A 15,475-nucleotide genomic window follows, 5' to 3' on the forward strand; every position below is an offset into this window, starting at 1 on the left:
TTCAAGATATAAAGCGGAAAAAGGAATTCGAAAATTATGATTTTACAATGATATATTCATTCGTGGTTTTTTAAAGATTGTCATTTAAACAAAACGAGACCAACAATATACGGATTGAGGAAGTGGAAAAAAAAAATTGTAGAACAATATGATATTTCCGATTTTGTTGAAATAACTGGGAAATATCGATATGAATATCGAAATATTTCGTTAGTTTTACCACGAGACAGTGTTGCTTTGAATATTTATGAAATCATCGTATTCTTAGGCTGTCAAGGTCTCTCTAAGAATACAAAGTTACAAAATACTAGAAATATACAAGAAAGCTCAAAAATCGATGCTTTGTTTTGGATAAGATCCGTGAAATTAAAAAAAAATTCTATACCTTTACTTTAAAATGGCTTACAATGTTCAAAAGACTGTTTCAAATCTATATATTTACCGAAATGCTGTTTTATTTAACACGTCAGCATCGTTTAATATTCAATTTCATAACATTGCATTGATTATTCTCAACGAACACGGCAGTACAAAATTGATTATACGGAAGTAACGAGAAAATCAGTTTCGGTGACTTGGTTCTCAACAATTTCAATATTCACGCCGTTGCTTATAACTTTGATATATTTATTATTTCCGTAAATCTTAAAAGGTTTTCGTAGCTTTCGAATACATATAATAATTTGGTGAATATAGTATTAGGAAATAAAATTAGTGAAAAAAAATCGTTATAGTTTTGTCCGACCAATCTTCTCAACTGGTCATAAGTCGATACTATTGTGGCGTACTAAAACGGAAAAGAGAACAGTCAAGAAAGATCGATCATCACGAGGTGGTCAAGAGCACGAGTATAACATTATGCGTGTAGAAAAAATTTATGAATATAACCGAGAAGGAGGAGGAGGTAATAGAAGCGACGTTATTCGGTGTGACATCGCGATGCGACCAACCGTCGAGTGAAGAAGGAGAGAAGGAAGTAGAGGTATAAATGCAGGACAATGACCTAATTGCGGACAGAGCGCTCACTGCTTTCTCATCGGTCATTCACGTCAGTTGAACTTCGATATTATTCCCCAAAAAGTTGTCAAGTTCCCGTAACACCCTAAATCCGGGAACACAATCCAGTGCACCGAATCGTAAAAACGCGATCCGTGCAAAAGAGGGAAAATTATTCGGTGACCTAGGTATTCAAGGTCAGTTCAAGGCCACGACTCGTCTCTCCAACCATGAAGGTAAGTCAAATCTATTTTAACATCCGGTTTCGGACCCTTCCTTACTAAGACTCGTTTAATATGAAAATTGGCACAAAATTCTCCGCTCAAAAAAATCCTGGCTTCATAGTCCGTCATTTTTTCACGCGTATAACAAACGAAACGTGTTGCGCACAGATATTCGGTTGTGATTAAAAAAATATATATATATTATTTAGGTACATGTATATGCTCTGCACGTCGGATACGCGCAGCTTGGTTCAAAATAGTAGGACAGTGTGTCAGAGCCATGGTCGCGGGCATTAATATGAATAATGATTACCGGCTAGAAGGAGTGAAAAGATGCCGAGAAACAGAAGAGGAAAATGATTATGTAAAAACGATGAAAAAACGCTTCGTGCGAATTAAAGGGCACTTGGTTAAATATACAGCCTAAACGCAAACAGCTTTTTAGTCTTTTCTTTTTTTTCTTCTTCTTCTTCGATGAGTGATTACAACGCGCTTAATCAACGTCCGGATTGTTAATGACGACTGAAATACATTTTTTTTTTTTTTTTTGTTGTTTGGGATTTCGTTCTTCGCTATTTCCTACGTCATATTTTTTACTTTCATGTAAACGAAACCGAGACGTATACTTTGTAATGTATACCATCGACAATTTTCACGCAAGTGTAAATAATTATAAAATTCGTCTGGTTATATACATATATAAACATAAATACACGTTAGTCTTGATCACGATCGTCGATTTCTTTTCTATTTTCAATTAACTAATTCCATCTCGTTTCCACATCTTTCACGCAAGGCGACAGATCGAGCACAGAGAAACTTGACAGATTTTCTAAATCACGCGTAGTAAGTTCCTCTACACGCGATTCGATGTATCGTATACATGAACGCACAGATGTGTAAACTAGTGTGATGCATCGGGTTCTCGTTGCTTTCCAATTTCTAACCAGTTGTATGGTCAGCAGGTACGGTATAGGCCATATAAGATCGACACACAAATAGTATCTATACGGCGACCAGGATCGCATGATAGATTCTGATTCCAAAAATGGTGAGTCCACCGTGCGACAGAAACGATTGAGAAAGTGGATTATAAGAACTGTCGACCGTATCTGTAAATTCACGCTCTGAAAAAAATTTTCAGATTATTGCTACAATTAATCTCTTTCCTCAATGAACTGTATTTTTTACAGTCAAATAAGGTGTTGAGATTAATTCACTTTTGCAGCAACATCAAATTACCTCGATAGTTGAAAGAAATTACAGTAAGAGTGACGGTGATAAAAAAGAAAAGAAAAAAAAAAATACCAATACACAGGGGATTCTCTGTTTATAGATACCAGACTAATTTTCACTTTGTAACCAGAATCAGATTTTTCAGTTATGATGAAAAAATGAAAATAGCACAGGACTCCAGAGTAACCTGCATGACTGTAAATTTGGTTTCTAATTTCAGGCGATAAATTGGGTTCGTTGGCTGCTTGCGGCCTGTGTCTGCGCGTCTCTTTGGTCCGTGGCACTTGCCAGGTACAAATACCGGAATCAACAGCCCCCGATATACAAGAAATCGTGGCCGACGGGACCGAGGATATCGATGGGCAATTCGGTTCACATGAACGCCGGACCCCCCGGCTACAAACCGAACTACAATCGTCCGATTTATAAGCCAACGAGTTACAGATACCCTCCGCCAAATCCGTGAGTGTGATATGATGAAGTCAATCGCGATGCTCGCAAAGGTCTGGCATTCGATTATCAAATACGATTCTTTTCCTGGACACGCCTCGCCGGTATAATCGTACCTTTGGTTTTCACACCAAGTATACATGTTTGTCCGATGCTTTGGTCTGTCCATTTCTATTCAAAAAGTCGAGTTTTCGCGAAATCGAGTGCCCATGAAAACAAATAAAGTATCAATGTAATATTAAGCCCCAAGTTACGACAACGGTATTCATTTTGGCCCGCAAAAACTCACGAGGCTGAAGTTCGTAGCGTTAATGTAACGATGAACGTTGGAGAAAAATTGTTATTTTGCAACTTTGGGATAGCTCGAAATTCAGTGAAACACAACATAAAACAAGGCATACTAATATTTTTGAACCTCAAGTTCTTTAAAGTTATTGAAAGGTTGCGAAATAGTAATTTCTGTTTCAACGTTTCATTACATTAACGATACCAACTTCAAGCTTGCACTCCAGAACTTTTCATCAAAACTCAGTGTTGACCTACGCAAATTAACCCAGACAGCACAGAACTTGAAGTCGTAAAAAAGACGTCCGAACGATGTCTTACGCGTCATTTTCTGACGCCTGAAAAAACAATGCATACGGAGCCAATCTAACCCCAGACAATATTCGGTTTCAAATATCTCAGTGTCTATGCACTTTCTGAAAAAAACAGGTACACGTACTTTTTGTAGTATATTGTTTAAACTTTAAGCATGCGCAGTCAGATTAGTAAAAATAAAATATGTAACCGTCGGAAAATGTGCTTAAAGTTGACAGTAGCGGTCAGTGCTATTTAAGTATATAAAAAAAAAAAAGAAAACTTCGTAGACGAAGAGTTAAAAAAATAAATCTAAATCTCAACAGAGTGCGGAGGCCGCCAATGTTCGGAGCACCACCTTCTTGGAAAACGCCGCCGATGATGGGTCCGCTTTCGAGTCAAGGATCGCTGCCTCAGCGAGGGCCAGTGAAGGAGTTCCACTCGATGAACAAGGTGGCGGAATACAGTCCGGAGTACAGACCAGACCAGGCGATGTCACCGCCGTCGCATCACGCGACCCAAACGGACGACGACAAGGGTCCGATCCACACAATTCCGGCCCCGAATCTGAGCCCGGCTGACAAGCCGTACAACCTGCAATCGCAGGGCGATTACCTGCCGTCCCCGAGCCAGGACTACGCGGCGTCAATATCACCTGCAGGAAATCCCCAGATCAACGTCTTCGGCACCTCTCCACAGACGCAGAGGGTCTCGACGAGTCCCTCGCCAATTTTCCACCGCTACGAGGTGACGGAGACGAACGAGATCGGGCACCAGGACTTCAGGACCTCGGCCCAGCCTGCGGCCTTCCTTACGCCGGATTTCGACGTCACCAGACTGACAGCCGGTGGCGGATCGGCCCAAAACGGCGACGTTTTTGCCGCTCTGCCGTCAAACACCGCCCTCGTCGGTTTCGGCCAGTCGAACGGCGCGATGCAGACGAACCTTCACAGCTCTCTCCACGTCGGTTTTCCCGGCCAAGGAGTCGCGCCGCAATCGACCGATCAGCAGCGGAGTCCCGAACTCCACGTCGGGCATCGGGCGCCGGCCGATCCACCGCTCTCTGCGAACCAGCTTTACGATCTGCTCAACAGTTTCCCCCAGCAGGTTGGCGAACAGTACTCGACCACCCAGCAGCAGCAGCAGCAGCAGCAGCAGCAACTCGATCAGCTTTTCCCGGCTCAGTTCTCCCAGCCGCAGATGCACTCCTTCAACTACGACGAGCAGGCCAACAAGCTGCTCCTGCAACAGCAACAACAGCAGCAACAACAACAACAACAACAACAACAACAGCAACAGCAACAGCAACAACAACAGCAACAACAACAACTTCAACAGCAGCACCAGAATATATTCGTTGATCGGGATTACGGCAGCGGTCGAGTCACCGCTGATTACAGTCTGGAACCCGACTCTCGCGACGCGGGTTTGACCAGGTTGACGGAGAACTCGGAGAACAGCGTTATAGACACAGCCTACGAAGATGTCAAACAGCCCCAACAGCACCGGCAGCAGCAACAGCATCAAGGCGGCCAGTCGACGTACTTTGCGCAGGTTGGTGGAGAGGACGACGGAAGTATGTCGACTCAGTTCTACACAACCCTGCCGAGCAGAGAGGCAGCGGAGAAATTGGCGGCTCTGGCCGCAGCTGGGAACGTGAACAGTCATCTTCTGGACCAGTTGAGGAAACAGCAGGCTTCTTCTTCGGTTCTTCCCCCGAATCACAAGGATGAACGTTACGAGGTCCGAGATCCTGGGGAGGATTTAGAGTCCAGGTATCAGGATATTAGGTATCTTCAACAGCAGCAGCAGCGGAATGGGCAGAGGGAGGATGAAACCCAAGGCGATGGTGACGATGATCGACAGAACTCAGAGGAAAAGAGACCGCTGAGGATAATGGTGCCGGACCTGGAAGACTATGGAGAAGATGAAAATGAACAGAGAAATTTTAGGAATGGTGAAGCGGACTCGAACAAGGGAGCGACGATCAGGGAAGAGTACGAGTACGATGACAATCAGGAGGAGGAACAGCGAATCGGAAATATGGAGGAACGGGAGGAGTACGGTCAGAATCCAGACTCGGAATTCGGATCGCGTATCGCAACTACAAAGAACCAGTGATCAGGGAGCAATAACTTGAGGGAGTTTTTGCTCAAACTTTTCTATGGCTTCTACCGAGGAACAGTACATCTGTGGGTTTTTTTTCACATGTTTTGTCGACTTTGGATTTTTCCGAATACAGGAAAGAAGAGAACGGAACGACGTATTTTTATAAAAAACGAAACGGCGAGTTTTTACTTGCGATACTTGATTGAATTGTTTTTTTTTTTTTTTTATTTTTTTTACTTTTTGAAAGTTTAGTTCTTACAAAAACCACAACATTTATCAACGGTAAAGAATTTGCACTTTGGGCAACACAATTTAATTTATTCGTGGATAACGATATTTCGCGATTCCAAGTTCGTATACAAGAGGAAGATGGAGAGAAAATATTGTTCCAACGTATCTTGCGAACAATAACATTTGAAAAAATTTTCAGTTCTTCTTAATTTTTTTGGCAAATCCATTTGAGAAACGGTGCGCATCATAAGTGGACAAACCATCACACAAACCGTGTGGAAGATTGATCCTCGATAGGATTTCATACTTCGTACTGAATTATTTGGAGCTATAATAATATTAATTGATTATTTATTTATTTATTATGTATTTGTTCACTGATGTATTTATTATATTAAATTTAGTATTTTAAAATAAACCAGACCCGATGTTTCGCAATATCATCGATATTGTTATTTTCCCACCTTTTTACCCACTAAACCTTCCGTTTTACATTTTAGACTTTTTTTTCAGATCATTCTGTATGTACAGATTACGAATTGTAATACAATTATGTGGTATTTTCTATAATTACCATAATCAAGAGCTTAAAAATACTTGTCAAATATTCGGTACTTATTGTATGCTATACATACATTTTCTCAGACGGAAAATGTGATAATGAAAACGAAACAACAAAATTCCAGATGCGTTTTTGTAGGGTCAATGGCCAATTTTAGTTGTTTTTTTTTTAAGGGGGGGGGGGGGGGGGGAGCAAAACAAAATGAAAGTCGAAATAACGACCAATTATTTCAATAATCCCTATATTTCTTTTTTCTACCCTTTACATCGTAATAGTTCGATAGAACTAAAATTCGTTCAAGTAAAACGACGAACAAAAAATAACACTATTAACAAAAATTAATAATCATACACGTAAAACAAATTTTACTTAATATTTTTGTTGGGGAGATACAACAGTGGACGATCAATTCAATAATCAATAAGCAAAACTTCATTAATCCGAGTAAATGAAAATCGCGTATTGTCGCAACGTTTCTTATGCACTCTGTAACGCGGAAATTCCATCCGATAATTTTTAAGATGTTTCACGCGTTGTTACTTACACTATGGTATCATGAATAGTCGAATTCATGCTTTAATAGAGTGAAACGAACGAGCATGGAGAATAATAATTCATGAAAAATTTACTGAAAACATGATACAGAAGCTAGAGGGAAAAAATTTGTTTTTATCGATACACGCATACGAGACATTTTCTGTCAATCCGGCTGATCAAGTCTCATGGCCAGATATCTTTTCTCAACTGATATGCGGCTAAATGCTGTACAAAGAATCTCCACGAGCGAAGAAGTTCATCGAGTTACTCGCAAAAACTTTTCCAAGTTTTCTTCATCTTTGCACAAAATTTACGACGTCGATATTAGTAACGTTGGTTGAAAACTTGTTTTTCTGTTAGTCTTGATTTCGAAAAATATGTAGCAGGTTTGACGAAAATCGGAAAAGAGTAAACAAATTGAAGAGAGGTCAGTGGAAAACATCAAGGCAGATCCGAGTTAAATAATCTCACGTATGAACATGTGGATTTATTTACGTATAACGAAAAACGTCTGTACAGGAGTGACGATTTTTTGCAAGAAAAAAAAACGTCACACAAGTTTCTCAAGACAAATCAATCTCTATGAATTTAGCAATGTCATATAAAATAAATTTTTCTGCAGTCTTGTGAAATGCTTAGTGAAAATGAGAAGCACAAGTGCCAATCTGTTGAAAGTAAAGTAGCCCATATGATACCGTATTTGAAAGAATGTTTTACTTCATACATTGGTAACGAAATAATAAGACATTGAATCAATCCCATTATTTACACCGGTATACATTCATCTTCTCCAGGCGAACCCTCTGTTTTCATACATACGGTTATAATTATGCAATTCTCCTACTGTAACAGACTCTCGGCGTTTGTTTTTTAAATGCGTCTCTAAATTACTTGTTCTTTTTTTTTTCGTCTTTTGTTTCCCTGAATATATTCTCAGCGTTTACTAAATGTGGTCCATAAAGTGAGGTTGTCCATTTTTCTCCAAACGTTTTGTAAGTATATCGCATCCCGTGTCTGTCACTAGCAAAGTCTGTTCAAACTGCGCAGACCACAATCCATTGGTCGTAACTACGGTCCAATTATCTGGCCACATTTCGTCCCTCCAACTGCCTTGCGAAATCATTGGTTCGATAGTAAAACAGTGCCCAGCTTTCATCACGCCAACAGCTTTGTTTTCTATATATGGAAAAGACATGCACTAAGTATGACGGAAGTGACCATAAAGTTTTTCTGTATACTCACTGGCGTAATGAGGGACATTTGGAGCTGTATGAAATAGACGGTGAATTCCATGTCCGCAGTAGCTACGAACAACGCTGAGTCCATGAGACTGAGCGTGCTTTTGAATCACATTACCGATCTCGCGATACTTTTCGCCCGGCTTAACGATATCTATCGCCTTGCTGAGGCACTCGTAAGTGACTTCGACCAATTTTTTTATCTCCGGCTTGACGTTACCGACCAGGAACGTCTCGTTCAAATCGCCGTGAAATCCGTTGTGATAAACGGTGACATCGACTGAAACAATCAAAACAGGGTATGTAGAATGGAGGAATCAATTATATCTGAAAAAAGTTTCGGAATATTTGCTGTAAAACGATCTCATAACAATTATTTTTCTTGATATGCACAATTCAGTATGTTTGACTAGGAGGAAGCTCCTTGGGACAAATTTTGACAAACAAGTTCAGGGCTAGAAATCGAACCAATTTACCATTGCAAATGTCACCATCCTCCAGTGGCCTCTTATCTGGAATACCGTGACAGATAACTTCGTTCACAGACGTGCAACAGCTTGCGGGAAACTCGTAATAGTTCATGGGAGAAGGGTAACAATCCCTTTCTATGCACGCCTCGTGCACGATTCTGTCTATCTCCGCAGTCGTAACACCGACATCGCAGACGCGTGCAGCTTCGTCCAGCACTTCTCGTCCCAGCTGCAGGTGGCAGGAAAGGATGAAATTTCCCATCAGTGATTAGCGAATTATCAAGTGAAACCTCAACATACGTATTTGACAAAATCCAGTCTTATTTATCAGATTCAAACATGCCTAGTTTGATTCTAGATTGATAAGACTTGATGAAAAGTGGAATTCTCGATGGAAACACAAATTTGGCTGTTCGTTGACGAGCAAAACATGAGCCAAATTACATTCGGCGAGTTACTTGAAAGGCCACACAAATGTAATATCAACAATCTGGTTTGGGAATTATTTTTTGATACCTTGCAAGCGACTCGCATTCCTTCAATTTCCTCATCGTCGAGTACTTTGATTTGAGCCGAACTTCTAACCGCTTGTTCGCTGAGCGGAACACCAGTTGGATGAGTAGCGTAATCCGGACGACCAATCCTCTCTGGTACTTCGCGACGTGACTCTCTTCTGTACGGACGTAATTTTCCAGTGAAGTGATACGACGGCCACGGATTGTACTCGCCCGATGATTTACTGTCGTTTTCACCCTCTAGAATTATTTCTTATTTGTTAGTAAAGTTTCAATTGAAACCCAAATACGAAGTGTCAAGATTATGGTCATTGTCTCGTTAAACTTCGCTCATCCTTTTTATTTTTCTGTCACATCCATGAGGGATAAAATTTTTCTTCTCTTGTTTTATGCTGATATACACATACATATTCTGAAAATGTGTATTACTCCGCTTTGGAATTAGTGGCAAGCAATTTGGCTTTAGCCACTGCATAGAAATGTCAATAGATTTTTAGGAAATCGATACATTTCTATGTCTATTATTGATAGACAGTTGGCGATGAAATAATATACTCACTAGCAAGCTGATGAATCACTTTGTGAGTTTTCCAACTGCCTTTGAAACAGTCCTGAAAAAGTAAATGGAAATATATAGAATATCAAGTACATGGAAATTGATTATAATTTCATAGTAAAATCATAATAATTACTTATCGTAGAGTTGAAATGAACTTACAAAGACAGGCTAAGACGTTGTTTTTAATTGGAAGAATTCTTACACAATTCAGTTCAAATTACCGCCACTTATCAAATCTTTGCAGTAAGATCATCAAATACCTCACACGTTATATCAGTTTCATCAATTTTCTACCGCTATCACAATAACAATGAAATACATTACGCATACTGTTCACATCGATGAACAAAGTTTGCAGCAAAACTAGCAATATGCACGAATAGACTTGTTCGTTATTGGAGTTATTGTTCAGCGTGACGCAAAATAAAATTATATAAAACCTTTGAAGCCGACAATACAATCTCATCAATTGCATGGCAACAGATTGAAACGCAAATTGCAAGTTATTCAAGAGAAAGAAGATGAAAGGACTTGAGTGAACACGTATGGTAAAAAGCGGATTCGGCGACGAGGCGCCAAAACTTCGATTTAAGAAATGTATGTATAAAGAAAACTAGAAACAAATACCAAGCTCGTATTCATTTAGATCTATCTCGATGATGGAGTGATTACGCGTAAGTTTGGTAGTTATCTCGAAAATCAGATAAAATACGTAAACTTAAATAAAGTAGAAAAATAGTTGAAATTTATTGGGGAAATCACAGACATATATTTTTGATAAACCTCGAGAAATACGCGATGAATATAATCGCCAGTTTTATACGGTAATGAAAAACCGTACAAATTAATTGACCGGTCGTTAAAATAGATTCAATTAGCATTGCAAATGCATTTGACGAATTAAAATAAAGCGAGGAATCACGTGGAAGAAACTTAAAATGATAAAAAAGGCTGGGTAAGAAAAAGGAGGGGACATAAAACGAAGAGACGGTTCCTAACCTAGAAGTATTTAATAATAGCGGAATCCTACCTGAGAGCAGAAATACGATCCTTGTATTCCGATCTTCAGACAAGTCGGACACTGCAGGCTCGCCACCGCTTTGCAGCCCGGCGTTTCGCACATTCCAAGAGCCAACGCCATTTTCGTACTCACGAGGGTGTAATTTCTGCAATCTTCTAATTCCCTACTCGCACCGATTCTACTCCAACCTCCCTACCAAAGTACCAGCTCGTATGCACGGTGAAACGAAGTGGAATGGAGCTAAGGCCGAGCTAATTCGAGCCTAGCCGTGCACGGTTCTTACTTTATTACCGAACGAGTAACGCAACGCGACGGATCGCTGACCGTCACTCGGCGGGCAGGTTCTGATACTTCTTTATCGACGCAACACGGTAGACCCGATGGTAACACGTTGGGTTTAATGGTGAGGCAATGAACTTATTACATTATAATAAAAATATAAGAGAATATTACTTGCGACTTTTGATGCACATACAATACATTAATTACAGAATTCTATAACAGAAGGCTTATCAAATAAGCACAATTATTGAATAAATACATCAAACGAGTGAGCAGAATCCAATATTAGTAAAAATTTAATGCTATAATCATCATGGCAATTCCAAATCGCATCGATTCTTACCTCCTTCGTGCTGCTTTATAGTTTGAATGCAGTAGTCTCTCTAGCACCTGTTCAGATTTATTCGGATCATTGCTAACCGTGGTCCACAATACTGCAATGTAGTCTGTTTCTGTAATCAAGTCAGAGATAATGACATTTCATCGGTATTTCATCTTTAAATGTAAATGTAGTAAATGAAGAATGTTCTCGAAGGCATACCTGTTAGTTCTTCTCTGTAACATCACGATCAATTCGGTTTCTCGGAAAATATCAACGGTAGACCGAAAATTGTCTTGATCAAAGTTGTAGAGAATTAAATTTCCTGCCAGTTAAGTTGTGACCATTTTTACTATAAAATTGAAAATAAACGAGTTATTCGATAAAAACAATTTGCTCCCTGAGTCGGGTACATGTTCGCGCCCTTTTGTATCCTAACCAAAGAGGAGTCTGGTATTGTTAATTTTATAAATAAGATATCGATAACTGCTCAAAAAACCCAAGATCAGGCTTGGTCATTTAACATGAGTTCATTACTTTTTTTTTATCCCTTTCAGCCACGCCCCCAAGCCAAAGGCCACGCCGCAAGGAAACCGGACTTTCGAATCATTATAAACTATGTTTAGAGAGTATAATGAAATGGAGAATTTGCTGTGTCACACCACGTGGCCAAAATGTTCACTGGGTCTTACATTAGTAATTTAGTACGGTCTAAGGTTCATAGCACCAGCGTCACTTGGCAGTGAGCGAACTCGAGTCGTCACCACGCCGTGGGTGCACGTCATGAGTCAATAATGTCACATTCAGTAACTCAGTATCGTAATTTCATGTTTGCCTGGGGTGGATATCCACCCCAGTCTGTTCTTGGGTCAAATTGAGCACAAATTCGGTACGCAAGACGTGACCCAAGCACGGTGGAACCACTAGAACGCAGATTATGTACAGGGTGTCTACTGCTCTTTACGTATCATTAAATCCTGGAAGTGTTACGGAAATTAAAAATTGCCCGTCAATTCGTCGATAATTTCTGGATTAATTTGATTTATCCTGCAAAATTTGATATAATACATTTTTGATTGAAAACTGCGACATTTCATTTGTCCCACGCTGCCTTCGATGTATGAAATTTCAGCAGATTGACCATGCGGTCGTTAACAATTCACTCTGCATATAAACTACCAAATAAATTTTTTGATTCAACACCTAACCTGCAACTTATCTTGTCCTTAAAAATTCATAAGAAATCGAAATTTGAAGTCATAGAATTTTTCAATAAAAATTTTTGATTGCAGTAGAGTATGTGTCACGTACAGGTAGCGGCGTGGATCCTGAAACAGGCGCTATAAGCTAGTGTATAGGTTAGGTTTACTCTGACTATAGCTTGCCGTCTCAGAACCCATACCGCAAAGGGTATAATACGTAAGTAAACAAAGTTTGATCTGAAAAAGGCGGGGTCTCATACAAGTTATTAAAGCCCACGGATTTGAATTCGATTACTTATCAATTTAATCTTAAGTAATTAGCATTAATTTCTTAACGATGATGATATAATAATATATTTGTATATTTATGTAATTGTATTACCGTGATAACAGTATATGAATAATATAGCTGTATATGGGGATAATCATATTCCTTTTTTTTTCATTTCCCTTTCTTTTTATTCAGTTTTACTTTTTTAATTTATTTATATCATCGTTTACCTTCCTCCATTTTCCATTCTTATCATCGAAGAAACATTCGATAGGAAATGATTCGGTATATATTTAATTTTAATTTTTTTTTCCTTTCGGCAAACACTTTTTAATCTTGGATAATTTTCTTGCTATTATACATATATAATCACCGTAATGATTTCATGCATATTTATTCTCCTGTATGCAAGTATGTGTATGTATATACGTATATGTATATGTTCATAAAATTGTTGAAAACTGAAAAGTGGTGGATCTGTATGAACGTTAGGTAATAACTTAAGAGAATATAATGCTATTATGTATATTTATACTAAATTTGTGTTTATATTTAGTATGTGTGTATGTATATATTCACATGCACCTTTTCTCGTTAGAACGCAGTTATTACGTAATAAACAATTCATGGTTACTAGCTGTTAATATTATTACTGTTATTTATTACTATTACTATGAATATTATTATGATTATTTATGATTATTTATGATTATTATAAACACCGCTATCGTACAATTATAATCATGTTGTTAAGTAAAAGGAGAAACTCTTAGCTAAATGAAATTTGTTTGTTTGGTATGAATGATATTTCAAAGCTTCGCCTCTTCTTGACTCGAAAAACTGCGCTTGCTTGTTTTATTTCACTTTACAATTTATAAATCAAGAACGATTTTGTAAACCTTAAGGCCTTTAGACCGAAACAAATATTCAATAAAAATGATATGAAAGAAAAAAACAAAAACATAATTACTCAATATTTCCCCGCTCACTTATCAACGAATAGAAATTGAACATGAAAGAACAATGGGTGAAAATCAATTGGTAAAGATTATTGTACGTGAAGGAAAAGTAATGAACGTGACTGAGTTTATTCTTTTACTCGAACAACATTGAGCATTTCTTTATTCATTAGCCATTCATTATCTTTATTACTATTATTTAATTTTGTTAATGTTATTTGTTAAATTTCATTGCTATTACTATAACTATTGTTTTTGTTATTTATGTACAACCATCTTTATATTATATAATATGATCTATGAATTTCGGTATAAGTTAGCCAATATTTTTGTTATGCTTTGTTTCTTTTTTCAACATTTTTTTTTTTTTTTTTTACGTGTGTTTCTTTTACTTTTTCGTTTTTCTTTCTGTGCCATTGGTGATGATGTGCGCGAGCATAGAGCCTTATATAAAAATTAGTTTTGATAGAGCTATGTATGTGATTTCGGTGATTACTTATTACGAATTACGTTCATATAATTGCTATACTAACTTACGTTGAGATCTAGTAGGTCACATAATCTGTCTACAATATTGGCCTCCTTATCTACGTTTTATTATTATATATACGTATATACACATACACATACAATATGTATACGTATACATATATAAATATATCCTTATCACATAGAGGTATATTATTATTATTTTTTACATGTTTCTCATTTCCTCTAATTGCTACCAATGATTAATTGTTATTTAATTATTATTATTGTTATTTTTATTCTTGTATTTACAATTACAAATCCACGTATTATACATACAAGTCATAATACGAAGCCCCTAATAAGCAATCGTCGTGCTAATCTCATTTGATTTACGCGTAATTAGGGCTCAACGATTGGATCTCGATTTTTTCTTTTTTTCTCTTTTTATCCAATAAACCATAATAATCTATTAAAAATCGTAAATATAGTATTAATAGTTGATATTTTTATTACTACTATTATTCCTTATACGAAAAACCTAACATGCCATTCAAAATTCTCACGAAGTAAAACATGCAAGTTCTCATCCATAGGTATGTATACACAATTGCCTGAAAAAAATAGATGGGGTTGATGGAAAAAAAATTGAGAAATAAGAGGTAAAATCTTAGTTCAAAGTGTAATTCATTTCTTAACGCCACCGTACTTTTCATGTTTATGCAGAGAGAGGCATTGCTGGATCATAGAATTTTCCCATGCTCAATTTGTATGTCATAAAAGAATAAGATAAAATAAAATAAGAACTTGAGGTAAGATTATAAATAGTTGCTTTTTTCTATCCTACTCCAATAACGAATAATCAAGGCATTATTATTGATATAAATACTATTGTAAATAATTATATTAACAGATTTATAATATTCCACGTCCAAGTTGTGTGTGCGAAGTAGGTATAAATTTTCATTCGCAATTGATTATCAAAAAGCGTATATTTCATGTCGCAAGTTTAGAAACTTGGAACCCGATCAACATTATTCGTATATACGTGAAACTGTGATTTTCGCAAGTATAAAATCACTTTTTGACTTACTGTACATCGGTTACATCATCATTACATAATCGCGATTTGCGATAAAATAGTAAGTATATGTCTGTATTTGTGTGTATGTATACATATAAATATATAATATACACACACACTCACATATATATGTATATTATATAATGTAACATTTTTTCTTCTT

The 15,475-nt window shown here is 37.5% G+C and overlaps 2 protein-coding genes and 2 long non-coding RNA genes across 5 annotated transcripts; 2 read left to right on the forward strand and 2 right to left on the reverse strand.

The window, feature by feature from the left end:
• Positions 1 to 991: 991 nt before the first annotated feature.
• Positions 992 to 6,573, forward strand: LOC124216033 (uncharacterized). Of its 2 annotated transcripts, none has more exons than XM_046620083.2 (3): positions 992 to 1,232; positions 2,677 to 2,918; positions 3,812 to 6,573. In XM_046620083.2, exons 1-3 carry the CDS (start codon positions 1,227 to 1,229, stop codon positions 5,604 to 5,606), a joined length of 2,043 nt encoding a protein of 680 aa, XP_046476039.1. In that variant the 5' UTR covers positions 992 to 1,226; the 3' UTR covers positions 5,607 to 6,573. The 2 variants fall into 2 exon arrangements, with proteins under 2 accessions (XP_046476039.1, XP_046476040.1); XM_046620084.2 differs by lacking the exon at positions 992 to 1,232 and adding an exon at positions 2,198 to 2,271.
• Positions 6,574 to 7,759: 1,186 nt separating this feature from the next.
• LOC124216034 (methionine aminopeptidase 1) lies at positions 7,760 to 10,992 on the reverse strand. The gene is made up of 6 exons (XM_046620085.2): positions 10,737 to 10,992; positions 9,707 to 9,758; positions 9,149 to 9,387; positions 8,639 to 8,861; positions 8,167 to 8,442; positions 7,760 to 8,100 (listed from the first exon to the last, which is right to left on the reverse strand). The coding sequence occupies exons 1-6, from the start codon at positions 10,845 to 10,847 to the stop codon at positions 7,868 to 7,870; spliced, it is 1,134 nt and encodes a 377-aa protein (XP_046476041.1). The 5' UTR covers positions 10,848 to 10,992; the 3' UTR covers positions 7,760 to 7,867.
• A 56-nt stretch (positions 10,993 to 11,048) lies between these two features.
• LOC124216036 (uncharacterized) lies at positions 11,049 to 13,626 on the forward strand. Its single transcript, XR_006882508.2, has 2 exons — positions 11,049 to 11,130; positions 11,886 to 13,626. It is a non-coding gene; the product is annotated as an uncharacterized lncRNA (long non-coding RNA).
• LOC124216035 (uncharacterized) lies at positions 11,159 to 11,915 on the reverse strand. The gene is made up of 2 exons (XR_006882507.2): positions 11,551 to 11,915; positions 11,159 to 11,461 (listed from the first exon to the last, which is right to left on the reverse strand). It is a non-coding gene; the product is annotated as an uncharacterized lncRNA (long non-coding RNA).
• Positions 13,627 to 15,475: the final 1,849 nt, after the last annotated feature.

The sequence above is a fragment of the Neodiprion pinetum genome, chromosome 4 (genome assembly GCF_021155775.2).
Source record: "Neodiprion pinetum isolate iyNeoPine1 chromosome 4, iyNeoPine1.2, whole genome shotgun sequence".
Taxonomy (NCBI): domain Eukaryota; kingdom Metazoa; phylum Arthropoda; class Insecta; order Hymenoptera; family Diprionidae; genus Neodiprion; species Neodiprion pinetum.